This window comes from Nyctibius grandis, chromosome 9 (assembly GCF_013368605.1).
Source record: "Nyctibius grandis isolate bNycGra1 chromosome 9, bNycGra1.pri, whole genome shotgun sequence".
In the NCBI taxonomy this organism is placed as follows: domain Eukaryota; kingdom Metazoa; phylum Chordata; class Aves; order Nyctibiiformes; family Nyctibiidae; genus Nyctibius; species Nyctibius grandis.
This window is the reverse complement of record NC_090666.1, coordinates 6,897,953-6,919,671: the sequence shown is the minus strand read 5'-3', so window position 1 is coordinate 6,919,671 and position 21,719 is coordinate 6,897,953. Positions and strand designations below refer to the sequence as shown.

The window sequence follows — 21,719 nt, the reverse complement described above, 5'->3', positions numbered from 1 at the left end:
ACAATTCCCGATGGCTTAATTTAGAAAACAGTGTTAGGATTTACATTTTTTCAAAGCCAAATTCCTGTATCAGAATTTAGACAACTGCTATGAATTAAAGTGAACTGACTTCAGGTGAGCATAACTTGGAAGAGACACAGTGGTTTAGAGGAATGGGTCTAGTGACATGTTTTGATCTGTTTAAGCAGATAAACTTTGACAACATCTGAGAGAATTAAAATCTTGAAAGTAGTAGAATCACCGTGGCTGACTTGTTGCAAGATATGCCAAGCCAAACATCAGGGAAAACCTCAGTGACTAAGAAAAAAGTTATTTGAAAGTTATCCTTTGCTTAAAATATGCCCTTGCATCTGACGTGCTGTCATAATGTGCTTATTGTGGTATCTGAAATGTCCTCTTCTAGATCTCTCTTTTTAATTGTAGAACCACCATTTTCTGATTTGAGGGGTGTATAAATTTGAGGTCTGACTTCAGGATGCTAATGAGTATTGTATTTCTCTGCTTTCAAAAGAAGAAATACCACTTCGCTTCAGCACACCTTGTAGCAGAGATGGGAGAGCACCGAACTTCCTTTTGGAAGCACTCAGTTGCCTGAATTCTTGGACGACATGAAAAATGAGAATCACTTACCAAAATATAGCGGTATGGATAAAGAAACAGTTTAATTTTATCCTTTTTTTTTTTACAGTATAATTCAAAGACAGTCTTGATTTCCCTATTATGTAGAGTCTAAATTAAACCTGTTAATATTTATTAGATAAATCAATGGTTTGCTTAGGCTAACTGAAGTTTTATGGTACCATTCAGGCACATGTGTGTACACAGTAGTCATGTAAACAACAGCAAGGGAAAATACAAGCAGTATTTCACTTAGGCCTTATATAAAATCAGCTTAGTATAGCAAGTCAACTTTACAGTGCAAATCTGAATGAGAAAAAACAGGATTCAAACTTCCCGAGTCTTGTTTTGAAGTGAAACTCTTAAAGCACAAGAGGAAGAAGAGAGGTTTGGAATTTTAATGCAGTCCTGAGCACTGCATCATTTTCTTCAGTTTTGTAGAGGAAATGTAATTAGCAACACCAGTTACATGTTTTTGCCTGTCTCAGTCACCGTGGCCAATATAAGCTTGCAGAGTGACTGTACAGAAGAACCACACCATGGATGGTCCTACACCAGCCTGTAACAAAGCTAAATACATTTGACTGCCTCTGGAATACAGTCCTCCTGCCTGCAGTACAAACTTCAAGATAATCTATCAAAATCAAGTAACCTGGTCTATACAAGGCAAGTTACAGCTAAGTGTATAGACAGTAACTAAAGCTACTTTTACTCAGACATCATCTCATGCAATTACCCTGCTGACAGTTAAATACAATGATAAACATGAGACAAAAAGAGCTGTTAAAGAATACAGCTGTTGGAAGTACTTAAGTATAGTTTATCTATTTTCTCATTGTTTAAATTCCCTTTACATCCAGGTGGTACAGTTGCTTGAGGTGTGCTTGATTCATATAAAGACAACTAGAATTTAAGGCATGTTTAATATATTATGAAAAAACACCTATTAAAAATAGGTGGACTCTCTTCTTTCCAAGTAAGTATAATGTAGAAAACAAAGCGTAGGTTACAGAAACCAGCTGAGTTAACCCGTTCTGACCTGCTTAAAGAAATAAAAAGAGCGCCCATGGCAACCTCAGAGAGAAACAACTAGCTCACTTGTTAAACAGCTAAGCAAAACTCATTTAATATAAGAACACTGCTAGTGCTTTTAGACCCTGCATTCATGTATGCTTAGCAGTATGTCTGCTATATTCATCTGTAAAACATTTAATTCGATCATTCTAGATATAACACAATTAAGCAGCACTCATGGAAATTGTCAGTTATTGCAAATCTGCAGACACAACTCGAATAAAACATCTCATAGGAAACAGAAGCATGAATCCAAATCGTTCTGTCAAAGACTATAATTCAGATCAATGAAGAAAAACAAATTAACATATGTGGAAAGCATGATTAACTCTTGCAAAGAATCAGGTTCAATATTTCAGGTATTTAGAATGATTTTACTAGGAATAAAAGGAAAGACTGTGCTAGTGTGTTATGTAGTGTAACATGAATATTTATGAGGTATAATCTGTAAGCAGTTGCGATAAATACGCACAGGTATAAGCCATTGACTTTTCTGCCACAGCTGTGGACTGGAGAACAGCAGAAGTCTGCCTTAACAGGACAGAACCTGTCCTCTGCTATACACAAACCTCCACTGTTAATTAAAAAAAGTCCAGAAAGTACGTCAGATGTATATCAAGAATATATATGTTCAATAGCATAGTGGAATTGTCCTTTTGGTATTACTAATACTACAGATCCTATTAGTATTTGGATATACACATACAGGAATATGCACATCCAGTAAAGCCATCTTAAAAAAATAAAAGCTAAATTAGGAATAAGCTACATTGCAAGAAGCTTCCTGCATAATTATATGTTTAAGGTGATAATCTTTGAACTAAGACTTAATATAGCTACTGCATTAAAAAGTGGCTTGCTGTGACATCTTAATCTCACTTTTTTCCCACCCAATCAGACACATCTTCAGGATTGTGATTCAATGATTGTTTAGCAGCAATTTTAGAGAACTGTAAATTCTTTTATTAACAGGCATTATAAACAGATACTTCTACTTTTATTTAAAAACCATGAGTGCCACATTGATGAATATACAGCTCATGAATAACTTAAAAGTATTTCCCATATTAAAAGGCAATGCACACAGCATACAAAAAGTATACTAACAAAGCTATGAGGATACGTGATTGAAGTGTCTAAAGTGGTATATACAGTACATAATTAATGTTTTGTTTATATTCAGTACAGGCTTCTGTACTGCCATCCCCATCATGCCTCACTCTCCCCTGACACTGAATTCTGCACTTCTTCTTCCAAAATCGGTACAATCAGGTTATCCTTGGACATCAGATTATACTTCATCACAAATTTAGTGAACCGGTGACACAAGAAAGTTTCATTCTGGAGATGAAAAAAAGGGGGAAAAACAATATATACAAAAGGAATATTTTAAACAATTGAGGAGAACATACTAAAAAAAAACCTGCTTATACACAATTGCTTCATTAGATTTACAAGTCTTAGAAGTAGTAATGCTTAAACGGTAAATTTATATTACTACTTTTAAATCTTTCCTTTACTGCTTGCTTATAGTTAACTGCAGTAACAAAAAACCCTACTGAAGCTCAGGCTTAAGCCACAGCTCAACAGTACTCAGACAAGAATATATTCAAATATCAATACGGTCCTGAGCCCCTCTCCACAAGAGAATTTTAAGGTATTGTGAAACTCCTCCCACATACACTATCCCCAACAGAATGGGGCACAACCATTCCAGAGTTGTTCCCGGAACCTTATGTGGGATTTGGCAAATGTGTCCTTTTACATCCAGCTATACATCTCCCTCTATCTATTAATTTCTACTTTTCCATTTAAAAAAAAAAAGTTGGAAGTTACTGGAGGGGCACAAGCTGCCACCAGTTACTCTGTTTCTTTGCAGTTTTACAATTATAATTCCTTAACTGTTGTGTAACATACACAAACAGGCAATGTATATACATAAGAAGTACTACCTATACCAAGTGCTTGAATACATTCAGGAATCTTTTAAAACGAGATAAATTTTAGTTGTTTGTACAAAAACTCTCAAATTCTGACTCTTTTATCCAAATGAAGGAAACCATAACTGGGTAAACTAATTATATAAATTCATTTTCAGTTACGTATATGTACGTACAACAGCATTTCAGTTCTTACAAAACTAATCTACTATAATCAATACCTCCCATGAATGCAGATCTTCTAGCAGGGTTAAAGAAAGCACGTAATACCATTACATCCCAGCTATAACTTCAGCAAATTCCCTTCTTTCAAGACATAATTTGAAACTACTTACTTCATATTCATCAAATATCTGCCGGTGATGAAAATAAGCATGTGAAAATATTCTGTAAATCCTTCGGCACACTGATCCTAATTTGGCTACGGAGGATTCCTTTATGCTAACCCTGTAAGCACCAGGAGAAAGGTTAAAACAGGTCTACTGAAATGACTACTGAGATAGATGTTGATGTGAATTCTGATGGTTAAACTGTAGTATATAATTGCGTATGAAATTTAGACTTAAGTGTTGCAGAGATCTGTGTCTGCTTATTTTTGCAAGGAAGATAAAAATGTTGGTCCATGTTCCACATGGACCCTGACTACAAAACCAGTTTTGTCTGTAGTTAAACATTATCAGTTATTCTGGTAAGGGCTGGATTTCTGGTTTCTAGCATTGATGGGCAAAGGGAAGACAACTTCCAGTTGTACCTCCTTGCCCATACCAGATTCCTAGAGAAGCACAGTTTTGACTTCTCCAGTTAGGTTTCCATGATCCAGTGTGTGGGCTGCCCATTCAATACACTCAGCCTCTGTCTTCTGTGGTCACTGATGTCCCACACTAGGTTGGTGTTGGCTTCTGGAGGCTTTCAGGGGCGTAGTGTTTAAGTCCTTTGAGTCACTGCATCTCTAAAGGCCATCCTGTTCTTTAGGTTGGCACTACTCCAACGGAAGCCCCATACCACCAACACATACTAGTAAAACAGTTTCCACCTAAAAAGCAGCCATCAGCTCCAGTAAATGGCAAACTATTTGACTAGGCAGGAGTTCTTCCTTGGCTTACAAGTGACAATAGCTCTCCGACAAGTGACGCATGCTGCAGGATTTCTGATATTTGCAGTAGTAGTCCATGAAAAACGCTTTATGCATTTCCACATGCTTTGTAAGTGTTTAGGTGCCACCAACTCTCTCCCTCCTCCCAAAAGAAAGCATTTTTACCTGCTGGGGAAATATTTATTGCTATTCAGAAGACACGCAGCTCCATCAAGTGTGTGTCTGGTGTAGTCTATAGCAGGACACTACAAAAATAGACAGTGAGTGAGCACATGTATGAGTGCATGCGTGACATTGTCATATAACTTGTTTAAAGAAAAACATTTCAATTATGTTTCCTGATGCTTTTAACTTCACTGGTCATTTTTATTCCCAGAAGTTTCACATAGCTTCTCTGAAGGTCTAACTACGTTTCCTCCTTAAGTGAGCCATTTCTTTTCTCCGTTTCACAGCCCATGTAAATTACTTCAAGAACAAAGTTACTATGGAAATGTGATTATGCGCATGAGTAGGGAATTTTATGCATCTCCTTAAGTGAAGCTGTATAATAAGAATACACACTGGAAGTACACTGAAAGGAAAGATGATTGTTACCTCACAGTTCATTTCTTTCCCACATAGTCAAGTTGCCAGACTCTCTCTTTTACAGCCTAAATTAACACAGTGTCAAAAAAAAAAAAACACCAAACCAAAACAAAAAAAAACACCACACAACCAAAAAAATGCCAACAAACTAAGTGCACCTAAGTGCATCAATCCTTTTTACCTTGGCAAAGGAAAACAAAATCATTAGTGTAGCTAAGTGTGTAACAAGCCAAGCCCTGGCTCTGCAATCAAGTAGAAGAGAAAGAAGAAAAGATGAACCTAGACAGGCTGAGAGCAGGAATGTCTGTCCATCTTGCCATGCCCCAGTTTCAGGAAGAAGACTTCTCAGTTGCACATTTCTGTCAGCAGTTCAAGGTTGCATCACCTACTATCTATCTAACCATTAGTCAGTAGCTGTTATTGACATGGAAGACAGGAGATGAATGATGCATGTTCAGAGATAAAAGGCAGCCTGGAGTTCTCCAGTCTAGCTAAGTAGAACAGACTTACTGCATACCAATATACTGAGTGGGGACGAGGGCCAAAGGAGGGAGTGGGAATGCAGTTGGGCTTCAGAGCTAAATCGAGGCATCTCAGGAAATTTAAGAAAAACAAAACAAGCTTACAGGACAAAAAGGATAAGGTTAAGAAGAACCAATATCTTATTCTGGAAGGTGAAATACAAAGACAAATATGACAGACTGCACTATTGCCATATCAACAGCAACACACGGATCTTCTGAAGGCAAAAAAGAAAAAAACACGTCTCTAGTGGTTCAACAGGAGATCTGAACAAAGTTGAAAGTAATTGGACACTCAGACAAGCTACTGCTATGGTGCTAACCCACTCGACAGAAAGTATTTTTATGGCTCCACTACCTTTTAGGAGTAACTTCCCTAAGAATGTGCACACATGGTCACTAGGAACCAGGCTTATGTGCCTAGTGCTATGGATGGAGGCCGAAGTTTGAGGAGGACAGCCTAATCTCAGCATGTGCTCTTCTTTCAATTAAACAAAGGCCTTTTTCCATTGAGTTTCAGGCTGTCTCAACACAAATTAAGAGAGAAAATAGGGGAATGTGCAAAGTGTACAATACTGCAGTAAAAAGCAGCTCTTCCCTACCTCATCCTGTTCTTTTGTTAAATCACTACAGAATGGGAAAGAAAGAAACCTCAAGTGATATTCTTAACCCTCAGAAGCTCTCAGTTTGACTAAGACAGCTATAATGGTCTCCCAATGAACGTACGACCTGTGAAAAAAAGTCCTACATCAGTGGGGTCAGTTTTCCAAAATACATCCATACCTCTTTGGGAGTTTTATGAGCTGCACAAAGAAAAATCCATTGTTCAGTTGCTGTCATCTGAGTACACGTGTCTGGGTGACATTCACTCTGTTAAAACAATTGTTCAGTTACGAAAACCACCCCAACAGCAAAAATGAGCTCATCTTTTCAAATCACATTCCTGTCCTGTTCCCCACCAAAGAGTTATTTGCCAGAAGTCTTTAAAACCCTAAAAAATTCTTATCTCAAAATGCTGCATAAGTCTATGTGTATAAATTTAGAAGAAAGCTCTGCAAACTCTTACAATACCAAAAAAGTCTCTTCTGTGATACGATATAAAAATACCAAGAAAAGAATTACCTGAAGCTTGACAGCTAGTCCATTGAGCTCAAGGCAGAATTGTCTAAAAAAATTTGAACACAGCAGCATCAAAATCAACAATTTGTTTTCCTACTGGAAACATCTAATAAAAACAAGGTTATGCATTCTGGTCTTCACAGATCTCTAATGTTTTTGGAAATTATTCTTGTAAAGTGGAAAAAAATACATCAGAACATGAAAAAAAACATACTTAAAGAATACCATTAAATAATTTCAGCTGATATCACACCAGAAAAGGCAAGAGGCTAGGAATTAACACACTATAAAAGAACTACAAGCTAAGAGAAACAGAATTCACACCAGCGTATTTTTTTTACTCAGCAAAACAACTGTATTTTAATTCTTACCTGACAGTAGAGGCTGAGCTTAACAATCAATGTAGTGGAAGTGTTTAAGATACCAACTTTGTTATGGAAGAAAGTGCTATTTCACTAATACAGATTTAAAAAAAATAAAGAACACTTCAAGAAAATTAATTTCTTAAGAGTGTAAGCTTTAGATTCATACAGCTGGATCATTCCATCCTTCTATGATATACTTCCTCCAAATCAAGTAGCTAAGGTCCCATCACAGATCATTAACAGAGTGGACTTCTAGAAATACTGCTTTGACTAGAATGTACCTGAAAGCGCCTTCTTTAACTTAAGAGAATTCATCCCTCTGTCCTACAGGAAAAATCTGAATAAATTTTCCAAAAGTGACAAGTATTTAGTGACAAGTCACTTCTATGAATCTACAGTTATTTTCAGGGTATGTGAAAGGACGGGGGAAATTCTTAAAATGTGTCTTTTGCAATTGTGTGTACACGTTTGTTCCTCTTTTGCGGATTCCCTGTGTCTATTGAAACTATTCCAGACCAGAGGAGAGAAAAAGAAAATGGGAGGCAAAAAGCCACGATATATAAATCTAGGAGTAGCTTAAAACTATTCTTATTCCTGAAAGTATATTTGATAAAGTTAGAAGACACACAAGAAAAAAAAATCAGGACACAGGGATACTAAAGTAATGCCAGGAAAAAAGGATTACTACATATGTATTAACAGGGTGTAAACCTACACTACAGCTGAAAAATACTTCCAGGCACAAACTACCTAGGCTGAACATGTTTATTATAATGCATAAGCCAAACTAAGGGAAGGACAAAGTTTTGAGTTTCCTTACAACTAAAAAAGAACCGTAAGACCTAAGTACTCTTGCTAAAGCCTATTTTCCTGCATGTTTCAAAAAAAGCACTGGGAGCATGTGAAAATCACATTCCCAATTAGTGGAGATGAAGAACCTGATGCTGCTAGGGGAAAGCGCTATGGAAATCCATGACTATATTTTCATGCTAGTACAACTTTTGAAGTGAGGTACAAACTTTTTCTTAAAAAACATCAAAAACACTAAATCAGAGCGCATCATCACAAATCTTTAGAAAGAACAAAGTATTCGCAAAATAATTAATACCAAAGTATAACACTATTTCATACTAGAAACATCAAGTTTCATGTAAGTGACTTTTGATGTGTCATATTCAAAAAGACTCCCTACCGCTATCAATGAACAAAACTTAGAATCAGGACACTATGTTGACAAAAGATGGATTCTTACCTTAAATGTTCATACTTCCATACGCCTTCATCCTGGCCTTCAGGAGGTTCAAGGATCTTATCAATGTTGGAACAGTCTGCCCTTATGTTTTGCTGAATATACTAGAAGAGGGGGGCAAAAATAAATCTAGATCTTTTTGTAATTATAGTAAGACAGTATATTTTAGACATTACATCTTTGAGGGATTTCTTTTTCTCTTTACTTAAGAAGTGACTGACAGACTAAAACATTAACGACTAGATGAGCAGGGTAACAAAATTGGTATAAAAATTGCCAGATCTGAAAAATGCCTTTCCTCAATTAGAAAAGGTAAAAGAATGGGTAAATTTTACAGCTTTTTTACAACATCCGTCTCAAAAGAACCCCACAGGAAACCCCACCATTTTCTTAAATCTGATTTGTTTAAACCCGACATGGGAATTCTAGTTATTTCTGCATACACAATAATTACGATTTTTTTAATGTACATAGGGTGCTTATGAAATTCACTCCCGTGAGCACAGATAAATAGCATGCCCTGTTCCCTGTTCCTTTACCAAAATACAAAACTGGGGAAACTGAACTTACTAACAACATTTCAGATAAGTAAGAATACCTGCTGAACAGCTAATGTACTATCCATTTCTTCAAAGGATTCATCGGGCCAATTGTAGAAATCCTGTTAAAAAAAGTTTAAAACAATTTAACAAAAATAGAGGGTGAGGAAGAAAAGCGCGCAACATACAATAAGCTCAAACATGCAGGAAAAGAGATGGAGAGGTAGTTTATACAATTCCAGGAAGCTACATCTCGACAGAAGCAGCACAGTCTTGTTTGTGTGCAAGAACAGGGTGAAATGGGACTTATGCTAATAATGTCACAATAGCAGAACATCTTGCAATGAAAATTCTGTGTGACCTGGCACACTGTAAACATCGTCTCTCCCTCTCATCTTGCTGTAACACCTGTATAGCCTGTATTTTTTTAAACGCAGTATTTGCATACAGTGCCCACTTCACATGTCAGACCGTGTAAGAATGGGGAAGAAGAGAGGTCTGTAGAGAGCAGCATTACACCAGTCTATTCTAATAGTAGCCCACCACTGAAAACATCTGCTCTAAACTGAGATAACGCAGCGGTGGCCTAACTTGGTACTAACTACTCTCTTGGTATGGTCAGCATGCTGCAAAACTGGTTGGTTATCAGCTCTGCTAGCCCACAGTGTATATGATAAAACCCTCCTGAAGTTTCACCTCAGATCCAGCTCTACTTCAGTGTTCTGCAGCAATTCACATCTGGTGCAACTATGGTCGTCCCAGACACATGCATTTTCTTACTTGGCATTTTTCGCATCTAAAATGTAGTGCTACTCCCTCTTATCATGCAGAGATACTGCACATCAGCCTCCCGTAGCCATCCTAGTAGACGCAATGACTCGATTAAAATGTTCCAACTGTAAAGCTCAGCAATCTGTTCTTGAGAGAACAGTCATCTCTAGAGAAAGGAGTGAATCTCCAGTGTTGAAATATCATTAAGTAGTTGTATTTACATACCAAATAGCTATACCGGTGTCATCCAAAATTAAATACAGTCACAAAAAAAATCATATGATTGCATCACTATACACAAAATTCTTCAACCTACTACTTTGTAATATTTGAGCAAATCTAGGTCTACGTCCAGCTTACTGTTTTTCAGAATACCAATTTATCAAACAGAAGGCACACAATGTTGTTTCCTTCATAGATTAAACATGTACAGAATGAACTGATTTACAGGGTTGTGTAGCAATTTTACCCCTGTACATTATGACAGCAGGAGAAGAAGAGATGCATTTTCCTACAGCAGTGTCTCACACTGCTGTGTTTCTGACCATGAGCTCTCCTCACAAAAGCAAAGTGAAAAAGTCTTGCGTAAAGGCCACACGGGAGATAACATCTCTGAAGTAATACAAAAAATGCAGCATATGTGCTTGAGATGTACCTTTTCAAGATGACCTTGAAAGCCCAGCAGTAAATCAGTTTAATTTTGATTAAGAGAAACGACTTGACAACAGCCCGGGTTTGCTGTGAGAGGAGCGCAGGTTACGTAAGGGGAGGATGACTGATCTCTCCAGACGAACAGGCCAGGTACCGTCTGTCTGACGATGCAGAGCTCCCCGCCGAAGCCTATTCGTGTGACCACCCGGTGATCTCACTCGGCTCGTTATGTATTTAGTATTTTATCAGCAGCAACAGCAATACATCGGCACGTATCAGAAACACAGCCCCGTGCCTGGAGAAAGCCCCAGCTCCGGGGAGCAGCACCGTGCCTCGGCTGACACCCGGTTATTTCACAAGCGCCCGCCAACGCTGTGGATGTCCCCGGCGCCGGGAGCGCCCCGCCGCTGCCAGCCACCGCGCCCCGGGACGCGGCTCGATCCCGGCAGCGAACCGGCCGCGCCACGACCCGGAGCCGGGAGACCCCAGGGGAGCGCGGCGCTCGCCCCGCCGGAAAGCCGCGGGCGGCCGGTGCCGCGGCGACCTTTTTCCCCGGGCCCGGCAGACAGGCGCCCCGGGGGAGGCAGCCGCCACGGCCCCACGCCCGCGGCCCGGTCTCGCCCAGGCCGCGGCCCGGCTGCGCGGGAACAAAGCGATCCCGCGGCGCGGGGCCCGCCGCCGCAGCCTGCCCGGCCCGTCCCAGCGGGCAGCGCTGGGGCCCGGCGAGGCCCGCGACGACGCCCCGACGGCCAGTCGGGCCCGGCGCCTCGGCGGCGGCGGCGCTGCCCGTCCCCGCGCCCGAGCCGGCGGCGGGCCGGGCCGCGGCGCCTCACCTGGGCCTTGGTGCCCGGCCTGTTCCGCCTCAGCACTGCCGTCCCCTCCGCCATGACCATAGTGACAGCGGCGCCAGGACCCGGATGCGGCAGCGCCGGGCGGGGCGGCGGGCTAGGGGGAGGAACGGGCGCTGCGGCTGCCGCGGCTGCCGGCGGAGGGAGGGCGGGGAGGACGGGGGCGGAACAGCCGCGGCGCGGAGCGGGAACAGCGGCGGGGCGGGGCGCGGAGCGGCGCTTCTCGCGAGAGGAGCCCGGAGGCGGCGGGCGGCCCCTCCCGCCCCCGGCGCGGGAAGGCGGCTCTGAGGGGCGGCGAGGCGGGCCCCGGCCCCTTCCCCGTCCCTCCTCCCCATCGCTGCCGCGGTACGTGCTGCTCCTTCTCCTGGCCGCGGGGGTGCGCGGAAGAGCCGTTCCCCGCGCGGGGCTGGGGCCCGGGGAGGCCGCGGCCGCGTTCCCGGCTGCTCGGGCCGCTCCGCGGGGCAGTGCCGTGCGGGCACCCGCGGGCTGCCTGGGGAGCTCCTGGGGAAGCTCAGCTTTCTGTGGGGCTCGTGTTCGAGAGGGACAGCGCGCACACACGGGGGAGGGGGACAGTTTTGATGGTGGTCCCTGCCGCTTTCTGTCCAGGTCGCTCGGTGCCTGCCCGAGGAAGCGTGAGCTGCGCGGCGAGGCCGGTTATCACAAGGGCAGGACTGTAACAGTGGGCAGAGTTGATGGTTTTGTGAGACGAAGTCTCCAGAGAGTAAGGAGCTGACCGGTTGTTGAGAAAATGCGTTCTTCAGATTTCACCCCATTTCATCAGCATCCCTCTGTCAGCGCCCGAGCGTGCGTGCTGCCCCCAAGGTCAGTCCTCGCTTGCTCTGTGCAAGTCTCTGTACGACACAACTGGGTCTGTGAAATTTGGTACAATATAAACCATAAGGATGTGAATTTTTAAAAATATTTAAGGTCCTGTATTAAAGATATGTAATTGTTATTGCTAAGAATAATGAATTAAAAAACCCCACAACGACAGTGATTTGGGGCAAAATACTCGGTACAAAGCCTTTCTAGGTCCTCAAAGGCAGGACTGACGGACTTGTGAGTTTGGTGTGCAGAGGTCAGGGAGTGCTGTGCTAATGGAAAACAGCTTGGGTTTCAAGGTTTACTTAGTCAGGTGTTACACGTTGACTGGGAAGAAAACACAAAAAAGGCACTATTAGCTTATAGCTGGCTGATAAATAGGTCCCTGTTACAAGCAAGCAGACATTTTGGAAGATTAGAGCGGCTCATATTGCTTCTGTAGGATAAGTGAGAAGAAAATTACCTGGAAGCTGCACTGTTTCTAGGGAATAGACAGTAGGAAGAGTACAGAGTAGGTAAGTAAGGGTGAATTGCTTGTGTCTGTGAGCAAGAATGATGGAAGAACAAGGTAGAGATGAGATAGCCCCCCTCATGCAATCAATAAATAAATGGTTGCAGTTGTGTGTTGTTTCCTGCAAAGTGGAGAACACTGGCACCTGATGCCGCCCCTACTTCCACTGCATTACAGAGGGAATGCTAGGTGTGGTTTGCCCCCTTCACTCAATTGCTTTGCTCTGAATAACACATGCTTCCCCATGTTAAAACCTCTTCCATCCACCCAACCAGAGTTAGAGCATGTGAAACATTTCTGTATTGAAAACATTGAAAAATCTCTAATTAGGTTTTCCCATCTGAGAGCAAAGTGCGTTCTGAATCCTTATTTTGCTTGGGCAGTGCCATGACCAGGATCCTGCCTTGTTCTGGAGGCCAGATTAGAGCTGAAAGCTGGACAATGTGCGAGTGATGAGAAATAGGTAACGGGGTCATCTCCTGCCCGGGTGCATGCACCCAGCTAACCAGCAGTTCACCGTGACAGCGAGGCCAGCTCCCTTCGCGTTACACTGTAACACCGAGGTGGCATTCCTGACTTCAGGCACCCCAGTTCGGTTTGCACTAGTTACTGTTTTACTCCTGGTCAGCATTCCTGCCCCAGAGATGTTAGCTATTTGAGGCAACCTCAGCACTTCTTAGCGGTTTGTGTAAGAAACCATGAAAAGGTTAATAACGTTGGGAGAAGTTGGTGCATTAGAATGAAGGGTACAAATGTCCTCTTATCTCGTTAGATCAGCTGTAATCCAACATTAATTTTTTATGAGATTGGTATTATAATCAGACAGTCCCAAAATAAAAGCGATTCTAGCTGTTTAAATCCTTTAAAACTCAGCAGCTTGTCTGGGCTTTTTTTGGTTGGTTTTTTTTTCTATCATCACATTCAAGGTTTAACTGATAACTAGAGTACAGAAGAGTTGGGGATTTGACATTTCCATTTGTCCCTGACTTTTATTTCATGGACATCATGCTTCTAAAATGGAAATAAATCTGGCTGTGAAGAAATACCTCTCAGAGAGAAATATGTGTCTGTTAGTTCAATCTGCAGCTGGCTCATGGGTTTGCAGAAAAGGAAAGAAATCTGCAGTGTTTCTGAATGAAAATGTTAAAGTTTTTAGGTTTCTTGTGCCTTGATAATTAACCCCGTATACCTGGAAGCTGTTCATTATTTTTGTTTTATTGGATTTCGAGTTGTTTTTAAGCAAAATCTGATCAACAGTAACTTTACTTTTTGGTTTTCACGCGGTCCTCGTTTGCCTCATGACCTTCAAGAGTGACAAGTGGAATATTTGGCCAAAATCTTACTGACGATTCCTGTGCTGTTAGGGGCCTGGCCTTCCTTTCTTCTCTACTAGCGTGTAAAAGTTTCATCCTTCTCTTGCTATGGCAGGATAACATAACCAGGACGATAATGTCTGTTTTTTTACTTAGTGCCATGGTCTAGTTGACATGGTGGTGTCAGGGTAATGGTTGGACTCGATGATCCCAGAGGGCTCTTCCAACCTGATTGATTGATTGATTCTGTGATAAAGGTTTTCTGAAAACAGTATAGCTGCTGCTAATGGAAGCTGTTCTGAAATGTTAAGAAGGAAAGTAGCAAAAGTAGGTGGAGTCCATCTCATTTCCTTATGATTGAGACAGCCTGAGGAAAGGCTGGGAAGGACTGTATCCCCCGCAAAAAGCAGGTCGGGCAATACGTAATATTTTTGCCAAAACTGAAGCTTCGAAATAGTCTAGAAAACAGTGGAATAAAGAGGTCTAAATTCCTACAGGACTGACACAGCAAAGAGCGAGCATTTGTGATAGATTCTGTCCTCCCCTATAGCACCTGGGGGTTATAGAATTTGGCATGCAGTCGGGGTCTAAAAACAGTAACAGCAGATGGATCACCCTGGCTATGTAATGGTCACCTTGTCCTTGCTTGCGGCGATAGCCTCGTGGTGCAAGAATAACATGTTCTCTGTCTGTTGATCCATCAGATGCTCAAGCGTGTCCTCCATTTGATTAGGCCTAGGAATGCTTTTTTTCCCTCCGTATCCATAAAGTACTTATTTCCATGAAAGTTTTCAGGAAAATGTGACTTTCGTTTTTAATCAGTTATGTAAACACTAGTAGATACACCCACGCTAAGTATTTTGTTAAATAAGCATGATATCAAGCTGCTGAAAATGTGCTGGGGCTGAAAGCAGGGGTTGGAGGTAGAGTTGGGGAGAGAGAGACTTGCGTGGTGCGTGCTGGGCAGCACCGCAGTGCGAGTTCAGCGTAGTCCTGCTGGGAAGCGGGCTGGAACAGCGGTGGTGCCTTGGCTGAGGGGTGCAGCGCTTGGGGGTGAAGTCCTGCAAGCAGTACAGGGGGGGGGGGTGCTACCTCCGGGTCACCTGCCCTCAGATCGCACCCCCACAGGTTGTAGCGGCTCCTCATCAACAAGGACTGTAACCATTGTGAAACGATTTGCTGTGAGTGGGGATCTTAGGTAAAGCGAGTCTCTAAAAGGTATTATTGAAAGAAATGATGAAATGTTGGGCCTAAACATCTCTCTGTTGGCAGTGGATTCCTACTGCATCTCTTTCTCATTGAGGTGGCGTCTAGTTTCCTTAAGTAGTTTGCAAATATGTTAAATACCTTTGCCTCTGGTGTGTGACTACACCACCATACCTACCTTATCACAGAAGATAAAGGCATGCTTGCTCTGGTGGAAGATAATGCTTCTGAGTTTGTGTTGCATTACACAGTCGTCTTTTAAGGTACTTGTAGTGTGACAATCTTAAGTTTCAGCTGTGAAGTGCACTGCTGTAACTACTAAAGTAAAACTACCACAGGGCAGATTTCAAGTAGGCCTGTTATACTGAAACAGGTATTTTTAATTTAGCATCTTCCCTGTTAGTACATAGTTCAGGGGGAGTTTAACCACCTGAACAGTGTAGCTTTTGCCTGCTTTGCCTACAGCTCCCAAGCGGGTAGGTGGTAACCACCAACAAGCAGCACACCCCACAGGCATGGGAGACAAAAGACATTGCAGCCAAGACTGTCAAATGTAGCTCCTAACAGCACAGCTGGGTGGTAACTAGGTGAAAAAGTGGCTCCAGCTCCCCTCTGTGCTGAAGTTTGGCTGTCGAGGGGAGAGACCCCAAACTGCCCTGGCAGAAAACACATTGTGTTTCAGAGCACGGCAAAGCTGAAGCCCCTGTTGCAGCTACTGAAGGTCTGAAAAATATTTATCTCCCAAATAAGGCTTATCGTGTATCTAGCAATGTTGATTCTGTAACAGCTTGAATGTAACAGGGAAGAAGTACCATTTAACTGCTGCTATTCAAGTTTCAGTAGCAGTAAGTCATATACTGATTTATCTCACCTAAGACTACATCAGAACATTTTACGGCAGTGTATGCTCTTAGACTGCGCTAGATCAGTGTGTGCATACCAATTCTGAAGGCATCATTAGGAACACGGTGCATGAAGTGCAGATTTGTGTACTCCTGCATGAACAACCTTGAATCCTTTCCCAAGGCAAGATAGGGTGGTTAGAAATATGCAAATTTGATTGCTTCAGCATTACTTAAGTACATACATGTCTTGCTATTTAAGAATGTTGCATTAAGGATAAAGGAAAAATAACTTGTCAAATCAGCTCTCTACTGGGAAAGCCAGAGATCTGGCCTGAGAGAATGTAGTAATCAGTAAGAAATTTGCTTTAAGGTCAGCATCAGCCCCAATTCTGTCTGATGTAACTTCGTGAGGGAAGTTACTTGTTTTCTATTGGCAAAATTTAGTGAGAGGTAGGTAAGAAAAAACATTGTAATTCTTATCTGCTTCACCTGTGACCTGGATGATTTTGTTCTAGCACAGGTATGACTAGTACCGAGCTCCTTTGAGACTGCTGTGGGACAGGCTGGTTGTGGCAGGGTGGTTTGTGCGCATTTATCTTCCACCATATCAGGGTCTTAGCTATTGCTAAGACAGAAGTTAAAAACACACGTTATCTTAAGATAAAGTTCAATGTGCAAGGGAGCTAGCTGAAAGTCCCCTTCATCACTGCATCTGTGATAACCATTTTAAACTCGTCTCCCAACTTCATAGAAGTTTAGGGAAAATAACATTACTGCTACAACTGAGTAGTTGTTTCGGAGAGATTAGTTCTCTACACAAGTGGGACTCAGTTTCACTGAGCAACAGCAGAAACTGAGACAGAAGCAGAATAGTTTTAGAAGTTTATTGTAAAGACCTTTACAATTTCAGTACAGAGATAAGGATATAAAATGATGTTGTTTGGAATAATTAAGGCTGGTTGGTGGTCATCTGAATGTCATTGTTCAACAGAACTCAGGCAAGAGCAACTGATTTCTGACTGTACATATTTTTATTTGTGTTCCATCATTACAGTGAGATCACAAGTTATTTCAGAGACTCGGTGCCTGCTTATTATAAAATAAAGGACATTATTTACATGATGAAAGAAAAATTTCAGCATTTTAGTGGAATGGATGACTGATACTGCAACAAGTTTAGTCCACGTATTTCCCAAGAATGTCGCCATCTCTAAACAAGTAGTAGTCCTGCAAAAAAAGAAGTGTTAGTACATGTCACATCAGTTGGTTTTTCAGTTGTTTTGCAAATACTGTCTTGTTCCGAAGTCGGGGCTCCCACAGTCATGAAGTACAAAATCAAAACTGAGCTAACCGAGACTAGCTCTACATGTTGATTTCTTGAAAAAATTTTTTTGTTCATAAGATACTCTTGGGGAAAGCTACCAAGTTACTGGTTTTAGTAGTAGGAAGGGCAAGACAATTCTACAAGCTTTCCCTGTGCAAAGCAAGAATACTCCTAGTAATTTCAAAGCCTTTTAGGGCTCTCTCTACTACATGCTTGGCATATGGAGCCACTTCGTCCACGCAGCAAAGGTCAGGCCAGAGGTTTCCTTGCTTACTTCCTTCTAAGCAGGGGTGGAAGTAGCAAGTACTCCAGGTACCAGAGGCTAGCTATAGTATTTATCACTGGCAGTATGACATTCTGGGAACCAGCTTAACTTGCATTCACAATATTGGGAAACTTACCTTATCTTCCAGTACAATCTTAGTACCACCATACTCCGGTAGCAAAACCTTTTCACCAACTTTTACACTCACTGGCTGAATCTCACCATTCTGAAAGAAAAAAAGTAGTCCTTAGTTTTCCACAATACAGACAGATGTAAAAGAATTCCTCCAAACTACAATGGTCCATCCACATACAAAACACTGAGGAAATCACAACAACTCTCTATTTTCATTGTACAGAGAAACTAGAATATACAGGTTTACTAGGAAGAAAAGCACACCAGTCAATTCTCAAGCACTGGAGTCCTGCAATATTTAGGCAGTAGAACTGCAGTGATTTTCTGAATAGAATTAATTTTCATTTAATTTTGAGTGTAGATACAACTGTGAGATCTTTGCTTGACACACTGAATAGGACTTCACTTAAAGGATAGCCAAGGCTAATTCCTCCAAGTGCCAGTTAAAAGTACATTCCCATCTTTGTTACCTTGGGCAAATCAGTTGTTTAGAAACATTGGATAAGGTTTAATTATATTTTTGTATTATAAATTAAATATTAGCATGTTAGTCAAATATTAGCACCGTTTCGCAATATAAAGCTTTGAAAATGAGATAGTGACACAACACAGCGTGGTATGTATAGAGGGACTCACGGTAAAGAAAAAGTCCAAGTCAACATGCCCGAGTTAAAATTTAAGCTGTTTTCCACCATTGCTACTAACCGAATGCTACTTTGGTGCAGAAAAAACCCTGCTGATGCTGAAGCCCATAGACACTGGCATTTTTGTAAAGTGAAGACTGTCTTTTTTTATCATCCCAGATGTCTATTCCACATGCAAAATTCACAAAAAATTATTTAACACTTAATTTCTTTTAATTCCTGAGTTTCTTTTGTCCAATAAGTCTAATCTTTACAGACAACGATATTTTGCACAGCACAAGACAGCAAATGCCACGTTCTGGGATTCCATCCTGCTCACAAGTCACAGAAATCCAGGCATGTAATCATTTTAACAAAGGCAGCTGCCGGTCCTTTAAGGTTTTGCCTGAGAAATGATGAGACAAGATATCCCCCAAAACACTGTTTATGTATTTAAAACTTAAAAAAAACCCAAAACAAACCCCAACCAAAATGCAAAAAAAAAAATTCCCAACCCCAAAAAACCCACTACTGTTTAGAGCTGCTTATAAATATCATTAAATAACTGATTTTTAAAAGGCAAGTATTTTCCAAATGATGAAAGGAATGCTGGAATCCAAGGTCAGAGCCAGTCAGGGGAACTTGAGACTCCTCTTTGAGTCTGTACTTCCAACTTCAGTCATTACCATCATCCATTTTTGTCAGCCATCACTCCATTTACACTGCAACCATCCCTTTCTGATGCTAACGTTCCAGCTGCCACCACACCATTATTAGTTCTCCCCAAATGTAGTGCCTCAGGCTGTTTACCTTTCCTTTGGCTCCCGATCCAACGGCTACTACTGTTGCTTGTAGCACTTTCCCTTGAGCTTTTTCCGGAATCATGATGCCTCCTTTGGTTACTGTCTCAGCCACACATCGTTCAACCAGAACACGATCAAAGAGGGGAAGGAATTTCCTAAATGCTTTTCCTGCCTGTAGAAGTAATTGTACATTGTAACAAGAGGCACATTACAACAAAATTGCAACTAAAGAGTTTAAAAAAAACCCCAACCAACCAAAGTGATTTCTCTCTTGAAGAGAGAAATTATTAGTTTAAGAAAACTGCTAGGCATTTATTTTTAATAGTAGCATACATATGCCACCTTTGATTGCATCAGAAATTGCTAAAGACACAAGCAGATGCTGGGCAATCCTGACTGTTCAGCCGTAAGAAGCTGTACTCCAGCTGGGGGAATAAAACCTCACCAGACAGAGCAGCCGCCTCCTCCTCCGGCTGAAAAGCTCCCCAGGCTTCTAATCCCAAACCCTTTGTTACTATAGTTTGGTGAGCACAATTATTGATTATCTGCAACATATTTATTCAGTTCCCACCAGATTTAATGATGATTAAGCACCTCTTGGGACAGTTGCATTTTTATTCGTGCAGTGGAGTGGTTTATAGTAAAGCAGCAGCAGTCTAGCCAGGTACCCCAGATCAGTCTTTTTCAGGTACTTCCAAGCCTTGGCATTCCACCCAATGATATCCAGCCTCCAAAGTGTGAAGCGAGTCCTAGCCCTTGTATCGACTTCTACAAACGGACTGCGACTTCACAAGAAACTTTCCCAGCTAAATGCAAGCACCGAATCCCAGCAAGCAGGGGTCAGGAAGAAGGAACGTGCTTTGATTCAAAAGGGAAGATATGGCAACTTGCCAAGTCACATGGAGACAGTGCTCCACCAGACAGGTACCCAGAGCCCACACTCATAGAAACGACTAGAAACAAGGGCCTGGCATCCACGTGCCCTTTACTGACACTCATCCATATACATACACATGCTTTCACATCAGGGGAAGACAAAATTACAGGTAGAGCACAAACAAAAGACTGTACATGAAAGATGTGTGTCCCCCCCAACTAGTAACTAATGCTACTACCACAGTGATGGAAAAAAAGAGGAAAAGGCTGCCCCACTGTGATCATTTTCATTCTGTAAAGATAACAGCTCTGATCCTCTTTTTTTAAAGGGAGGACATTCTCTGTTTAACGGAAATAAGCAACCAGACTTATGAACGTGGGCATTTTACCCTAAATTTTAAGAAATGCTAATTCCTCACGCTAGTAGGATCATGAGAATAAAGTATCACCGCAAGAACAGGGGCAGCTCTGCCCTCACCCCCTTCTTCTTCTAGGTAAGATCTCCATAAAGGTTTATAAAACATAGAGAATGAGTTCAGCATAAAATGTCTCGGTTTTATCGGCAGGCCCCCGCCGCGGGGGGTGCAGCCCTGCCCGCGCACCCGCTGCCAACGGGACGCTCCCGTTACCGCCGGCAGGGAACACTGAGCTGAAGCGTCTGGGAAGCCAGCGGCAGCCCCTACCAACACCCCCGCCACGTCCTAGCGCCCGCAGCCTGCGCGCTCGCCGGTGCGATCGTTTTTACCCCAAGGATCCCGTGACCTTGCGGCACTACCGGCCGGCGGCGGGCAGCCCCCGCAGGCTGCGGCTCGCTGCTAGCGTCCGGCGGGGCTGGCGGGGCCGCTGCGTCCACAGGCGGGGGCCGTCACCTCCCTCCCTTCCTCCCGTGGCTCAGCCCAGCCCCACGAGCACGACAGGGCCCACCGCTGCCGGCCTCCAGCAGGCTGAGGGCACACCCGTGCGCGGCGGCGTGGCCGCGGGCTGCTCAGGGGCCCCCAGCAGCGGCACGCCCGCGGCGGACAGGCGGGCCCGCCACCAGGCCCTGCGGGGGCCTCCCCGCTTGTGCCGCTGGGCACGCTGAGGGGAGCCAGGCCCGAGGCGGAGGCGGCGTGCCGGGGCGCGGGCGGCGGGCACTCACCATGGCGGCTCCTGCGTTCCCCGCCACCGAGTGACCGGGCCGCCGACGGGCACACGTGAGGAAAGGTCACCGCCTGCGCATGCGCGCCCGGCGCCCCGCCCCGGGGCGGAACCCGGCCCCCCGCCCCGGCCCCGGTCAGTTTTAATCGCGCCGGTTATTTTTCTCCCCCGGGGCTACGTCCCGTTCCCGGGGGCGGCTGGCACCCCCGCGGCGCCGCCAGCCGCGCTGGCCAGCGCCCGCCGGCTCCCGGGCTCGGACGCCAGCCCGGAAGTGAGGTCAGCTCAACTTTGACCTTCGGCGAGCATGAGCATTCCAGAAGGTTCTGGAATTGGCGGGCCCCGGAACCTGAATGGTTCATGCTGGAGCTTGCTGCGCATGCGCACAGCCGGCCCGGCCCCCCCCAGCTCTGCAGGAGGGACATGGGCACTCGCGGCCGCGCTCCTCCCGCCGGGGGCGGGGCCGCGGCGGCTATGCTGGTTCCCGGG

General features: G+C 43.4%; 1 protein-coding gene across 3 annotated transcripts; it reads right to left on the bottom strand.

The window, feature by feature from the left end:
• Window positions 1-637: 637 nt before the first annotated feature.
• LOC137667012 (MOB-like protein phocein) lies at window positions 638-21,507 on the bottom strand. Of its 3 annotated transcripts, XM_068407375.1 has the most exons (9): window positions 21,235-21,507; window positions 19,228-19,392; window positions 9,163-9,225; window positions 8,568-8,668; window positions 6,954-6,996; window positions 6,615-6,701; window positions 4,891-4,970; window positions 3,968-4,079; window positions 638-3,033 (listed from the first exon to the last, which is right to left on the bottom strand). In XM_068407375.1, exons 1-9 carry the CDS (start codon window positions 21,235-21,237, stop codon window positions 2,902-2,904), a joined length of 786 nt encoding a protein of 261 aa, XP_068263476.1. In that variant the 5' UTR covers window positions 21,238-21,507; the 3' UTR covers window positions 638-2,901. The 3 variants fall into 3 exon arrangements, with proteins under 3 accessions (XP_068263476.1, XP_068263475.1, XP_068263474.1); XM_068407374.1 differs by lacking the exons at window positions 19,228-19,392; window positions 21,235-21,507 and adding an exon at window positions 11,359-11,545; XM_068407373.1 differs by lacking the exons at window positions 638-3,033; window positions 3,968-4,079; window positions 4,891-4,970; ... (2 more) ...; window positions 8,568-8,668; window positions 9,163-9,225 and adding exons at window positions 16,941-17,297; window positions 17,796-17,885 and having other exon boundaries at window positions 21,235-21,497.
• Window positions 21,508-21,719: the final 212 nt, after the last annotated feature.

What these genes read in the sequence shown, in the direction of transcription:
- LOC137667012 (XM_068407375.1), bottom strand. An exon ending in GATCGGGAGCCAAAGGAAAG is followed by an intron (nt 9,226 to 19,227) that starts GTAAACAGCCTG and finishes TTTTTTTAACAG; the next exon opens with GATTTCTACAATTGGCCCGA. An exon ending in AGATATTTGATGAATATGAA is followed by an intron (nt 3,034 to 3,967) that starts GTAAGTAGTTTC and finishes TTTCATCTCCAG; the next exon opens with AATGAAACTTTCTTGTGTCA.